This window comes from Cyclopterus lumpus, chromosome 8, assembly GCF_009769545.1.
Source record: "Cyclopterus lumpus isolate fCycLum1 chromosome 8, fCycLum1.pri, whole genome shotgun sequence".
Classification (NCBI taxonomy): Eukaryota; Metazoa; Chordata; class Actinopteri; order Perciformes; family Cyclopteridae; genus Cyclopterus; species Cyclopterus lumpus.
Window position 1 is genome coordinate 423241 of NC_046973.1, and position 14402 is coordinate 437642.

General features: G+C 44.0%; 1 protein-coding gene across 4 annotated transcripts; it reads right to left on the reverse strand.

Moving 5' to 3' along the window:
- Positions 1-3570: 3570 nt before the first annotated feature.
- Positions 3571-7633, reverse strand: LOC117735481. Of its 4 annotated transcripts, XM_034540125.1 has the most exons (6): positions 7309-7633; positions 4759-4943; positions 4556-4663; positions 4320-4451; positions 4015-4240; positions 3571-3881 (listed from the first exon to the last, which is right to left on the reverse strand). In XM_034540125.1, the coding sequence occupies exons 1-5, from the start codon at positions 7616-7618 to the stop codon at positions 4046-4048; spliced, it is 930 nt and encodes a 309-aa protein (XP_034396016.1). In that variant the 5' UTR covers positions 7619-7633; the 3' UTR covers positions 3571-3881; positions 4015-4045. The 4 variants fall into 4 exon arrangements, with proteins under 4 accessions (XP_034396016.1, XP_034396017.1, XP_034396015.1 ...); XM_034540126.1 differs by having other exon boundaries at positions 3571-4240; positions 7384-7633; XM_034540124.1 differs by having other exon boundaries at positions 3571-4240.
- Between the last annotated feature and the right edge of the window lie 6769 nt (positions 7634-14402).

The window sequence follows — 14402 nt, forward strand, 5'->3', positions numbered from 1 at the left end:
GAGATTTTAATATTCATGTGGATATTGACAATGATTGCCTTAGTACTGCATTTATCTCATTGTTGGACTCGATTGGCTTCTGTCAGAGAGTACAGAAACCCACTCACTGCTTTGGCCACACCCTCGACCTTGTTCTTACATATGGCATTGACATTGAGCATTTGGAGGTCTTCCCACAGAACCCTCTTCTGTCAGACCATTACCTCATAACTTTTGAGTTTATACTCCCGGAGTGTACACCGTTAGTCAAAAGTTTCTACACCAGATGTCTAACTGACAGTGCTGTAGCTAAATTTAAAGAAGAGATTCCTTCTGCATTTGATTCAATACCACGTCTCAATGTGACGGAGGACTCCTGTGCTAACTTTAGTCCGTCCCAGATTGATCATATTGTCGATAGTGCTACAGGCTCACTGAGAATGACACTAGACTCGATCGCCCCACTGAAGAAAAAGACAGTGAGGCAAAGGAGGTTTGCTCCCTGGTAGAACCCTCAGACCAGCAAACTAAAGCAAACTTCACGAAAGCTTTAAAGTATATGGCGTTCCACCAATCTGGAAGAATCATGCTTAGTTTGGAGAGACAGCCTTAAAACATATAAAAAGGCCCTCCGTAATGCCAGAGCAGCCTATTACTCATCAGTAATAGAGAAAAATAAGAACAACCCCAGGGTTCTCTTTAGCACTGTAGCCAGGCTGACAGAGAGTCACAGCTCTGTGGAGCCGTGTATTCCTATAGACCTCAGTAGTAATGACTTCATGAACTTCTTCAAGGAAAAGATTTGAACTATTAGAGGCAAGATTGATGATCTCTTGCCCTTAACTACTGCCGATCTGTCATCAAGAGGAGTGGCCTTGGAAACGGCTGTATGCCCTGGTGTATATTTGGATACCTTTTCTCCCATTAACCTAGACCAATTGTCCTCAACGGTTTCTACTTCTAAACCGTCTACCTGTCTCTTGGACCCCATCCCAACGAGGCTGCTTAAAGACGTGTTGCCTTTAATTGGCACCTCTCTGCTGGATATTGTTAATGTGTCTTTGCTAACAGGCCATGTACCACATTCCTTCAAAGTAGCTGTAATTAAACCTCTCCTGAAGAAGACCACTCTTAATCCAGAGGTGTTGGCTAACTACAGACCCATCTCTAACCTTCCCTTCCTCTCTAAGATCCTTGAGAAAGTAGTCGCAAATCAGTTGTGCGACTTTCTACATCAGAATAGTTTATTTGAGGAGTTTCAGTCAGGATTTAGAAAAGACCACAGCACAGAGACAGCACTGGTGAGGATTACTAATGACCTCCTAATTGCATCAGATAAAGGACTCATCTCTGTACTGGTCTTGTTAGACCTTAGTGCTGATAAAGGACTCATCTCTGTACTGGTCTTGTTAGACCTTAGTGCTGATAAAGGACTCATCTCTGTACTGGTCTTGTTAGACCTTAGTGCTGATAAAGGACTCATCTCTGTACTGGTCTTGTTAGACCTTAGTGCTGATAAAGGACTCATTTCTGTACTGGTCTTGTTAGACCTTAGTGCTGATAAAGGACTCATCTCTGTACTGGTCTTGTTAGACCTTAGTGCTGATAAAGGACTCATCTCTGTACTGGTATTATTAGACCTTAGTGCTGATAAAGGACTCATCTCCGTACTGGTCTTGTTAGACCTTAGTGCTGATAAAGGACTCATCTCCGTACTGGTATTATTAGACCTTAGTGCTGATAAAGGACTCATCTCTGTACTGGTCTTGTTAGACCTTAGTGCTGATAAAGGACTCATCTCTGTAGTGGTCTTGTTAGACCTTAGTGCTGATAAAGGACTCATCTCTGTATTGGTCTTGTTAGACCTTAGTGCTGATAAAGGACTCATCTCTGTACTGGTCTTGTTAGACCTTAGTGCTGATAAAGGACTCATCTCTGTACTGGTCTTGTTAGACCTTAGTGCTGATAAAGGACTCATCTCTGTACTGGTATTATTAGACCTTAGTGCTGCGTTCGACACCATTGATCATGACATCCTATTACAGAGACTGGATCAGTCGATTGGCATTTCAGGTACCGCACTAAGTTGGTTTAAATCCTATTTATCAGATCGATCTCAATTTGTATTTGTAAACGATGAAGCCTCAATGACCACCAACGTTAATCACGGAGTTCCACAAGGTTCTGTGCTTGGACCAATTTTATTTACCTTATATATGCTTCCTTTGGGCAATATTATCAGGAAACACTCCATAAACTTTCATTGCTATGCAGACGATACTCAATTATATCTATCGATCAAACAAGAGGAGACCAACCAGCTCGCTAAAATTCAAGAATGTCTTAAAGACATAAAAACATGGATGACCTGCAACTTTCTGATGTTAAACTCAGACAAAACTGAAGTTATTTTACTGGCCCTGAACACCTCAGAGATCAATTATCTGGTGATGTGGTTTCTGTAGATGGCATTTCCCTGGCATCCAACACCACTGTAAAGAATCTCTAGTTATCTTTGACCCAGACTTGTCCTTTAACTCCACGTTAAGCAAATCTCAAGGATTGCATTTTTTCATCTATGTAACATTTCAAAAATCAGGCACATCTTGTCTCAAAAAGATGCAGAAAAGCTGGTTCACGCGTTTGTTACTTCCAGACTAGATTACTGCAACTCCTTATTATCAGGCTGCTCTAATAAGTCTCTTAAGTCCCTCCAGTTGATCCAGAATGCTGCAGCTCGTGTACTCACAAAAACTAAGAAAAGAGATCACATGACTCCTGTATTAGCTGCTCTGCACTGGCTCCCTGTAAAATCAAGAATCACATTTAAAATTCTTCTCCTCACCTACAAAGCCTTGATTGGTGATGCACCATCATATCTTAAGGAGCTTGTAGTACCATATTGCCCCACTAGAGAGCTGCGCTCACTAAATGCGGGGCTACTTGTGGTTCCTAGAGTCCTAAAAAGTAGAATGGGAGCCAGAGCCTTCAGTTATCAAGCTCCTCTTTTATGGAACCAGCTTCCACTTTCAGTCCAGGAGGCAGACACAGTCACCTCATTCAAGAATAGACTTAAGACTTTCCTCTTTAATAGTGCTTATAGTTAGGGCTGAATCAGGTTTGCCCTGGTCCAGCCCCTTGATATGCTGCTATAGGCTTATAGGCTGCTGGGGGATGTTTTAGGATACACTGAGCACCTCTCTCCTCTTCTCTCTCTCCTTATGGATGAATTTACATCTCTCCATTGCACCTTATTAACTCTGCTTCCTCCCCGGAGTCGTTGTGACTTCACGTCTCATAGGGTCCATTGGACCTGGAGGTGTCTGATGCTGGTGAACCGGCCTCCCATTGGCCCTGCTGATGCCCCGCCCCCTCCTCTCTACCTCCTTCTGTTTCATGGATTGGAGTTCCATTCATACATTGTCATATTCATGTAATGTGTTTATGTAACTCTGTAACTCTGTTCATCTGGTCACATGACATCTATTCTTCTGTCCATCCGGGGAGAGGGATCCTCCTCTGTTGCTCTCCTGAAGGTTTCTTCCCTTTTTTCCCTGTGAAAGGTTATTTTTGGGGAGTTTTTCCTGATCCGATGTGAGGTCAAAGGTCAGGGATGTCGTATGTGTACAGATTGTAAAGCCCTCTGAAGGAAGTTTGTAATTTGTAATTTTGGGCTATATAAAATAAATCCAATTGAATAAAATGTCCTCAGTTGGGAAAAAAGTGCATAAAGTAAAGTCTCAAAGATAGTCTCTGCAGAGGGACGTCTCACTTGGAGGTCAATCTTCTTTCTCCGGGAGCTTCTTTACTGACCAGAGATCAGGAACTGAGCTTTTATTCCCTCCATCCTTCCTTCCCTTATCTCGATGTGGTTCTCAGATGGAGGGCTGAAGTTTGATGAACTAAAAAAGGTATGAAATCCTTCTTTTATGAACACCTTCATAAAATATCTCCCATGATGCACTGCAGGAAGACGCAGACGGTCGGTCATAAAGGTCATGACCTTAGGATGCCGGCTTTGTTTCGTTTCCCCACCTTGATCCCGTGTGCTCCTGGTGGGCGGGGCTTAGCGTGCACCTGCAGGCTGGGGTCTGTAGGTGGCGACGGCTCTCAGGCTGCGGATGAGATCATGACTAAAGGAGCGGAGCTGCGTCAGCGTCAGGTGGGCCGCCACCTGCAGCTCATAGTTACTGTGGAGACGGGAGGCCAGGTCCAGGCTCTGGTTCTGATCCGCGACATCGAGATGAGCCGCCTCCTCCATCTGAAGGACAAACACAGAGTCAGTGGTGAGGTCATGGGATGAGGCCATGTGATGACATTGCGTCAGGTGTGTGCGTCACCTTTCTGATGTGCGTCTGCAGGTCTCTCAGGTCGGCCTGCAGGTCGCTCAGTCCGCTCAGCCGGTCAGATAAATCTCCCAGCAGCCTTTGGTACAGCCGGCTGCCGGCAGACATTCGGCTCATACAGACGTCCTGCAGGAGGCGACACACGGATTAAGTTTTGTTAATTCTACCGCGAGAACCTCTGATGGGATTAAAGGAACCTAGAGAAGCTCCTGAAGAACATGAAGACTGACCAGCGTGAAGCGCTCGGACGGCGGCTTGAGGACGGGGGCGGCGGGGATGCCCAGTGATGTCACCATCATCTGCAGGTTTGTTGTGTGTGCGGAGTCAAGGGTCAAACCCTTAGGAGACCAGGAAGAAGTAATCAACACATGAAGAAGAACAACAGCCAAGAGGAGTCGAGCCGCTGTAGCAGCCAATCACGCGCCTATTTTACCTCGATGGTGACGGTAGCGGCGTGCGCGGCGGGCACGTCCCTCAGGATTTTCTCCACCAGTGTCTTCACTCGCTCGGCCGCCGCTCTGAGTGCCGCTGACGAGTCGGCCGGCCAGTTGGCCGGCGAGATGGTGGGAGCTGATTGGATTAAATCTGCCAACAGGAAGCAGTGCAGCAGAGCGGCGACTGTAGGGAGAACCATCATCATCATCATCATCATCATCATCATCACCATCATCATTATTTTTATTATTATTATCGTTCATTTTAAGTAAACTATACTAAATACTGACTGAGAAAATTGTATTTAAGTATGAGCATGAATAATTACTTAAATAAATAAATGAGTTCTAATTTATTGATATGTTATAATAAATAGAAATATTAAAGACAAATAACAACCTGCAACCCAAATGTTGTTCTTGTGAACGACTGAAATAATAAAGTCATCAGACCTCTCTGATCAATATTCAATAAACAAACATTGATCATGCCACAAGAACAAATGTACTGTGCAAGTTTATTGTGAAGAATTAATTTAACATTTTAATGAATAAATGCTGCCCTCGATGGACTGGCGGCCTGTCCAGGGTGTCCCCTGCCTTCGCCCTATGTCAGCTGGGATAGGCTCCAGCGCCCCGCGACCCTAATGAGGATAAGTGGTATTGAAAATGGATGGATGGATGGATGGATGATGGATGGATGGATGGATGAATAAATGCCTCCATAGAGTAGTCATGCTAGCAGCTCCATGAGGCTACAGTACTGCTAAATGCTAACAGTATTCTCACTGCACGCCCGGCACTAATAACCCTCCACATGACACAAATAACCCTCTACATTTGGCACTAATAACCCTCCACATGACACAAATAACCCTCTACATTTGGCACTAATAACCCTCTACATTTGGCACTAATAACCCTCTACATTTGGCACTAATAACCCTCTACATTTGGCACTAATAACCCTCCACATTTGGCACTAATAACCCTCCACATTTGGCACTAATAACCCTCTACATTCTGGACTAATAACTCTCTACATTTGGCACTAATAACCCTCCACATTTGGCACTAATAACTCTCTACATTTGGCACTAATAACCCTCTACATTTGGCACTAATAACTCTCTACATTCGGCACTAATAACCCTCTACATTTGGCACTAATAACCCTCCACATTTGGCACTAATAACCCTCCACATTTGGCACTAATAACCCTCTACATTTGGCACTAATAACCCTCCACATTTGGCACTAATAATCTCCACATTTGGCACTAATAATCTCTACATTTGGCACTAATAACCCTCCACATTTGGCACTAATAACCCTCTACATTCGGCACTAATAACTCTCTACATTTGGCACTAATAATCTCCACATTTGGCACTAATAATCTCCACATTTGGCACTAATAATCTCTACATTTGGCACTAATAATCTCCACATTTGGCACTAATAATCTCCACATTTGGCACTAATAATCTCCACATTTGGCACTAATAATCTCTACATTTGGCACTAATAATCTCCACATTTGGCACTAATAATCTCCACATTTGGCACTAATAATCTCCACATTTGGCACTAATAATCTCTACATTCGGCACTAACAACCCTCCACATTCGGCACTAACAACCCTCTACATTCGGCACTAATAACCCTCCACATTTGGCACTAATAACCCTCTACATTCGGCACTAATAACTCTCTACATTTGGCACTAATAATCTCCACATTTGGCACTAATAATCTCCACATTTGGCACTAATAATCTCCACATTTGGCACTAATAATCTCTACATTTGGCACTAATAATCTCCACATTTGGCACTAATAATCTCCACATTTGGCACTAATAATCTCCACATTTGGCACTAATAATCTCTACATTCGGCACTAACAACCCTCCACATTCGGCACTAACAACCCTCTACATTCGGCACTAATAACCCTCCACATTTGGCACTAATAACCCTCTACATTCGGCACTAATAACTCTCTACATTTGGCACTAATAATCTCCACATTTGGCACTAATAATCTCCACATTTGGCACTAATAATCTCCACATTTGGCACTAATAATCTCTACATTTGGCACTAATAATCTCCACATTTGGCACTAATAATCTCCACATTTGGCACTAATAATCTCTACATTTGGCACTAATAATCTCCACATTTGGCACTAATAATCTCCACATTTGGCACTAATAATCTCCACATTTGGCACTAATAATCTCCACATTTGGCACTAATAATCTCTACATTTGGCACTAATAATCTCCACATTTGGCACTAATAATCTCCACATTTGGCACTAATAATCTCCACATTTGGCACTAATAACCCTCTACATTCGGCACTAATAACCCTCTACATTCGGCACTAATAACCCTCTACATTCGGCACTAATAATCTCTACATTTGGCACTAATAACCCTCTACATTTGGCACTAATAACCCTCTACATTCAACACTTATAACCCTCCATATGCAGCACTTATAACCCTCCATATACAGCACTTATAACCCTCCATACCATGAAAACTTTCTCCTCCAAACTTCATGCACGTTTCTGCTGATTTAAGTCGCATGCAGACAAGTTCGTCCTCACCGATGGCAGTGTTCATGTCCGTCGGGGTCGGGGTCTCGGTCCGGGTCTCGGTCCGGTCTCGGTGGGGTCTCGGTCCGGGTCTCGGTGGGGTCTCGGTCCGCCTGTAAACTCGCTCACGTCCTTCAGCTTCCATCCGCAGCTCGGGCTCTTTATCTGCTCCCGTTGCCGCGGGGGTTTCCGTTGACGGTCTCACCTGCGGAGGTGAGTCACGTGACTCCACACCTGACGCCACCATCAGGTCCGCGGATTGTGAAACGGAGTCATTAAAGGTTCTTCTGTGTAGCTTTACATGTGTCAGTTTGTCATTAGACACACATAGTATTATTATTATTATTATTAATAATAATAATAAATATTATGAATGATTATTATTATTATTAGGCAGCAATAGAGTATTTGTTTGCTTCATTAAAAGTGATAAACAATATATTAAAATGACATTATAGGAGTTCTTCATTAAAAGTAAAAAGTATCAAAAGTAAAAGTACTCCTTATTTCCTGTTTGATTTATTATTGATTATGGTTCATACTCAGCAGATTAAATATAGACCGAAACATATAATACAGTTGTTGTATTTCGGTCTATATTTAATCGTATTTTAAAAACTTCTCCATCTCAGATAAACGTAGTAAAGCAGAAGTATAACGTATCATGAAATGCAAATACTAGAGTAAAGTACTTGAGTAAAGGTACTTGTACATCAATGTTACGTCTCCCGACTTTCTAAATATCTAATATCGCCATAATCTCAAAGAGGACACTTATTGATCCAACTACCTTGAACGTGTCACGTCAAGATTCAATGAACAAGCACCTGCAGTATATAAAGTACTTCAATACTGTATCTGAAGTACTACCAACACAAAGTACTCGTATATATTTTACAGTGTGGTAATAAAGAATCAAATATGAAACTAGAACCATGTTTTATATGAAATATGAGTTCCCTTACTGGCCTTACTTCTCCAGATCTTTAACCGGCTCCTGGTCTTCTTCAGTGAGAGGAAGAAAAAGAGGAAGACCACGAGGAAGAACAAGGGGAAGACAACGAGAAGGAAAAAGGGGAAGACAACGAGAAGGAAAAAGGGGAAGACAACAAGGAAGAAAAAGGGGAAGACCACGAGGAAAAACAAGGGGAAGACCACGAGGAAAAACAAGGGGAAGACCACGAGGAAGAACAAGGGGAAGACAACGAGGAAAAACAAGGGGAAGACCACGAGAAGGAAAAAGGGGAAGACCACGAGGAAAAACAAGGGGAAGACAACGAGGAAAAACAAGGGGAAGACCACGAGAAGGAAAAAGGGGAAGACAACAAGGAAGAAAAAGGGGAAGACCACGAGGAAAAACAAGGGGAAGACCACGAGGAAGAACAAGGGGAAGACAACGAGGAAGAACAAGGGGAAGACAACGAGGAAGAACAAGGGGAAGACAACGAGGAAGAACAAGGGGAAGACCACGAGGAAAAACAAGGGGAAGACCACGAGGAAAAACAAGGGGAAGACCACGAGGAAAAACAAGGGGAAGACAACGAGGAAGAACAAGGGGAAGACAACGAGGAAGAACAAGGGGAAGACAACGAGGAAGAACAAGGGGAAGACAACGAGGAAGAACAAGGGGAAGACCACGAGGAAAAACAAGGGGAAGACCACGAGGAAAAACAAGGGGAAGACCACGAGGAAAAACAAGGGGAAGACAACAAGGAAGAAAAAGGGGAAGACCACGAGGAAGAACAAGGGGAAGACAACGAGGAAAAACAAGGGGAAGACCACGAGAAGGAAAAAGGGGAAGACAACAAGGAAGAAAAAGGGGAAGACCACGAGGAAAAACAAGGGGAAGACCACGAGGAAGAACAAGGGGAAGACAACGAGGAAGAACAAGGGGAAGACAACGAGGAAGAACAAGGGGAAGACAACGAGGAAGAACAAGGGGAAGACCACGAGGAAAAACAAGGGGAAGACCACGAGGAAAAACAAGGGGAAGACCACGAGGAAAAACAAGGGGAAGACAACGAGGAAGAACAAGGGGAAGACAACGAGGAAGAACAAGGGGAAGACCACGAGGAAAAACAAGGGGAAGACCACGAGGAAGAACAAGGGGAAGACCACGAGGAAAAACAAGGGGAAGACCACGAGGAAGAACAAGGGGAAGACAACGAGGAAGAACAAGGGGAAGACCACGAGGAAAAACAAGGGGAAGACCACGAGGAAAAACAAGGGGAAGACCACGAGGAAAAACAAGGGGAAGACAACGAGGAAGAACAAGGGGAAGACCACGAGGAAAAACAAGGGGAAGACCACGAGGAAAAACAAGGGGAAGACCACGAGGAAAAACAAGGGGAAGACAACGAGGAAGAACAAGGGGAAGACCACGAGGAAAAACAAGGGGAAGACCACGAGGAAAAACAAAGGGAAGACCACGAGGAAAAACAAGGGGAAGACCACGAGGAAAAACAAGGGGAAGACCACGAGGAAGAACAAGGGGAAGACCACGAGGAAAAACAAAGTGAAGACCACGAGGAAGAACAAGGGGAAGACCACGAGGAAGAAAAAGGGGAAGACAACGAGAAGGAAAAAGGGGAAGACAACGAGAAGGAAAAAGGGGAAGACAACAAGGAAGAAAAAGGGGAAGACAACGAGGAAGAACAAGGGGAAGACCACGAGGAAAAACAAGGGGAAGACCACGAGGAAAAACAAGGGGAAGACCACGAGGAAAAACAAGGGGAAGACAACGAGGAAGAACAAGGGGAAGACCACGAGGAAAAACAAGGGGAAGACCACGAGGAAAAACAAAGGGAAGACCACGAGGAAAAACAAGGGGAAGACCACGAGGAAGAACAAGGGGAAGACCACGAGGAAGAACAAAGTGAAGACCACGAGGAAGAACAAGGGGAAGACCACGAGGAAGAACAAGGGGAAGACCACGAGGAGGAAAAAGGGGAAGACAACGAGAAGGAAAAAGGGGAAGACAACAAGGAAGAAAAAGGGGAAGACCACGAGGAAGAACAAGGGGAAGACCACGAGGAAAAGCGTTAATGATTTGGAGATAAAGACGGTCCTATTTGATCCTCCTTTTTGCGCTCATGTAAATAGTTGTGCAAAATTCACAACAGGGTTATTTACCAAAGTATTTGATGTAGTAGAACAAAACGTTAAAATCTCTTCGGACCTTATTTCAGCAATCCCACCGGAAACCCATTGACTTTGAGACGAGGGAAGTGCTTCCAGTTGTTTTAAGGTGGAGCGAGCAGCATGAGAATGAGGGACACTTTAGTTTCTGTGTCAGTAGCTCCACACGCTGTTTTAAAGGGAGAATGCTGTCCACAGCCTCAGGTGTTACGGTTGGACAGTAAAGGGTGCATTTTATTGAAAGATTATTTTCCTCTTTCAAAACTCACATTATCTTTCTTTAAATCCAGTAATGTCACAGTACCATGACTGACAACGAGGAAGAACAAGGGGAAGACAACGAGGAAGAACAAGGGGAAGACCACGAGGAAAAACAAGGGGAAGACCACGAGGAAGAAAAAGGGGAAGACAACGAGGAAGAAAAAGGGGAAGACAACGACGAAGAAAAAGGGGAAGACAACGAGGAAGAAAAAGGGGAAGACCACGAGGAAAAACAAGGGGAAGACAACGAGGAAAAACAAGGGGAAGACCACGAGGAAAAACAAGGGGAAGACCACGAGGAAGAACAAGGGGAAGACAACGAGGAAGAAAAAGGGGAAGACCACGAGGAAGAACAAGGGGAAGACAACGAGGAAGAAAAAGGGGAAGACAACGAGGAAAAAGGGGAAGACAACGAGGAAGAAAAAGGGGAAGACAACGAGGAAAAACAAGGGGAAGACAACGAGGAAAAACAAGGGGAAGACAACGAGGAAGAAAAAGGGGAAGACAACGAGGAAGAAAAAGGGGAAGACCACGAGGAAGAAAAAGGGGAAGACAACGAGGAAGAACAAGGGGAAGACCACGAGGAAGAAAAAGGGGAAGACAACGAGGAAGAAAAAGGGGAAGACAACGAGGAAGAAAAAGAGGAAGACCACGAGGAAAAACAAGGGGAAGACAACGAGGAAGAACAAGGGGAAGACAACGAGGAAGAAAAAGGGGAAGACCACGAGGAAGAACAAGGGGAAGACAACGAGGAAGAAAAAGGGGAAGACCACGAGGAAGAACAAGGGGAAGACCACGAGGAAAAACAAGGGGAAGACAACGAGGAAAAACAAGGGGAAGACAACGAGGAAGAAAAAGGGGAAGACCACGAGGAAGAACAAGGGGAAGACAACGAGGAAGAAAAAGGGGAAGACCACGAGGAAGAACAAGGGGAAGACAACGAGGAAAAAGGGGAAGACAACGAGGAAGAAAAAGGGGAAGACAACGAGGAAGAACAAGGGGAAGACAACGAGGAAAAACAAGGGGAAGACAACGAGGAAAAACAAGGGGAAGACAACGAGGAAAAACAAGGGGAAGACAACGAGGAAGAACAAGGGGAAGACAACGAGGAAGAACAAGGGGAAGACCACGAGGAAAAACAAGGGGAAGACAACGAGGAAAAACAAGGGGAAGACCATGAGGAAGTACAAGTGGAAGAACAACAGGAAAAACAAGTGGAAGACAGCGAGGAAGACTACTAGGAAGAACAAGTGGAAGAACAAGTGGAAGACAATGAGGAAGACTACGAGGAAGAACAAGTGGAAGACAACGAGGAAGACTACGAGGAAGAACAAGTGGTAAGACAACAGGAAAAACAAATGGAAGACAACGAGGAAGACTACGAGGAAGACCACGAGGCAGAACAAGTGGAAGAACAAGAGGAAAAACAAATGGAAGACAACGAGGAAGACTACGAGGAAGACCACGAGGAAGAGCGAGTGGAAGACAACGAGGAAGACTATGAGGAAGACCACGAGGAAGAACAAGAAGAAGAACAAGTCGAAGACCACAAGGAAGAACAAGATGAAGACCACAAGGAAGAACACGAGGAAGAACAAGAGGAAGACCACGACGAAGACCATGAGGAAGACCAAGAGGAAACCTTGAGGAAGACCACGAGGAAGCACTGACTTCAGTAAGGGGGCATTTACACTACATCACATTACATTACATTTCATGACATTTAGCTGACGCTTTTATCCAAAGTGACTTACAATAAGTGCATTAAACCGTGAGTCCAAACTCAGAACAACAAGAATCAAGAACAATTTAGCAAACAAAACTTTACTCTTGCTTCCACTTCCTTGTGACTCAGAGGTTTTTCTGCTCTGATGAAACGGGCTGAAGTAAACAGATCCAGGAGCAGTTTCCCAGCAGCCTCTTGGGTCAGAGCTGCAGAAATGTTGCATCAGAGCAGAAAAACCACTGAGTCACAAACCGCCGCCCTTACAGGGAAAGACTCACAGCTCTTGACTGACTATCATAGTCATCCTCACCTTTCTCACAATATGAATCATCATGTCATGTACATTGAATGCGTTATAACTTATTTATCATGTTCCTACTCTCATTATATTAGTCATGTCATATACATTGAATGTGTTATAACCTCTTCATCATGCTACTACTCTCATTATGAGAGTGAGGCAAAGGAGGTTTGCTCCCTGGTAGAACCCTCAGACCTGCAATCTAAAGCAAACTTCACCAAAGCTTTAAAGTATATGGCGTTCCACCAATCTGGAAGAATCACGCTTAGTTTGGCGAGATAGTCTTAAAACATATAAAAAGGCTCTCCGTAATGCCAGAGCAGCCTATTACTCATCAGTAATAGAGAAAAATAAGAACAACCCCAGGGTTCTCTTTAGCACTGTAGCCAGGCTGACAGAGTCACAGCTCTGTGGAGCCGTGTATTCCTATAGACCTCAGTAGTAATGACTTCATGAACTTCTTCAAGGAAAAGATTTGAACTATTAGAGGCAAGATTGATGATCTCTTGCCCTTAACTACTGCCGATCTGTCATCAAGAGGAGTGGCCTTGGAAACGGCTGTATGCCCTGGTGTATATTTGGATAGCTTTTCTCCCATTAACCTAGACCAATTGTCTTCAACGGTTTCTACTTCTAAACCGTCTACCTGTCTCTTGGACCCCATCCCAACAAGGCTGATTCAAGACGTGTTGCCTTTAATTGGCACCTCTCTGCTGGATATTGTTAATGTGTCTTTGCTAACAGGCCATGTACCACATTCCTTCAAAGTAGCTGTAATTAAACCTCTCCTGAAGAAGACCACTCTTAATCCAGAGGTGTTGGCTAACTACAGACCGATCTCTAACCTTCCCTTCCTCTCTAAGATCCTGGAGAAAGTAGGACTCATCTCTGTACTGGTCTTGTTAGACCTTAGTGCTGATAAAGGACTCATCTCTGTACTGGTCTTGTTAGACCTTAGTGCTGATAAAGGACTCATCTCTGTACTGGTCTTGTTAGACCTTAGTGCTGATAAAGGACTCATCTCTGTACTGGTCTTATTAGACCTTAGTGCTGATAAAGGACTCATCTCTGTACTTGTCTTGTTAGACCTTAGTGCCGATAAAGGACTCATCTCTGTACTGGTCTTGTTAGACCTTAGTGCCGATAAAGGACTCATCTCCGTACTGGTCTTATTAGACCTTAGTGCTGATAAAGGACTCATCTCTGTACTGGTCTTGTTAGACCTTAGTGCTGATAAAGGACTCATCTCTGTACTGGTCTTGTTAGACCTTAGTGCTGCGTTCGACACCATTGATCATGACATCCTATTACAGAGACTGGATCAGTCGATTGGCATTTCAGGTACCGCACTAAGTTGGTTTAAATCCTATTTATCAGATCGATCTCAGTTTGTATTTGTAAACGATGAAGCCTCAATGACCACCAACGTTAATCACGGAGTTCCACAAGGTTCTGTGCTTGGACCAATTTTATTTACCTTATATATGCTTCCTTTGGGCAATATTATCAGGAAACACTCCATAAACTTTCATTGCTATGCAGATGATACTCAATTATATCTATCGATCAAACCAGAGGAGACCAACCAGCTCGCTAAAATTCAAG

Coding starts and splice junctions, on each gene's coding strand:
- LOC117735481 (XM_034540125.1), bottom strand. CDS start 7,618: ATGGTGGCGTCAGGTGTGGAGTCACGTGACTCACCTCCGCAGGTGAGA. Junction 4,452..4,555: donor CGTCCGAGCGCTTCACGCTG/GTCAGTCTTCAT, acceptor CGCCTCCTGCAG/GACGTCTGTATGAGCCGAAT. Junction 4,241..4,319: donor TGCAGACGCACATCAGAAAG/GTGACGCACACA, acceptor TTTGTCCTTCAG/ATGGAGGAGGCGGCTCATCT.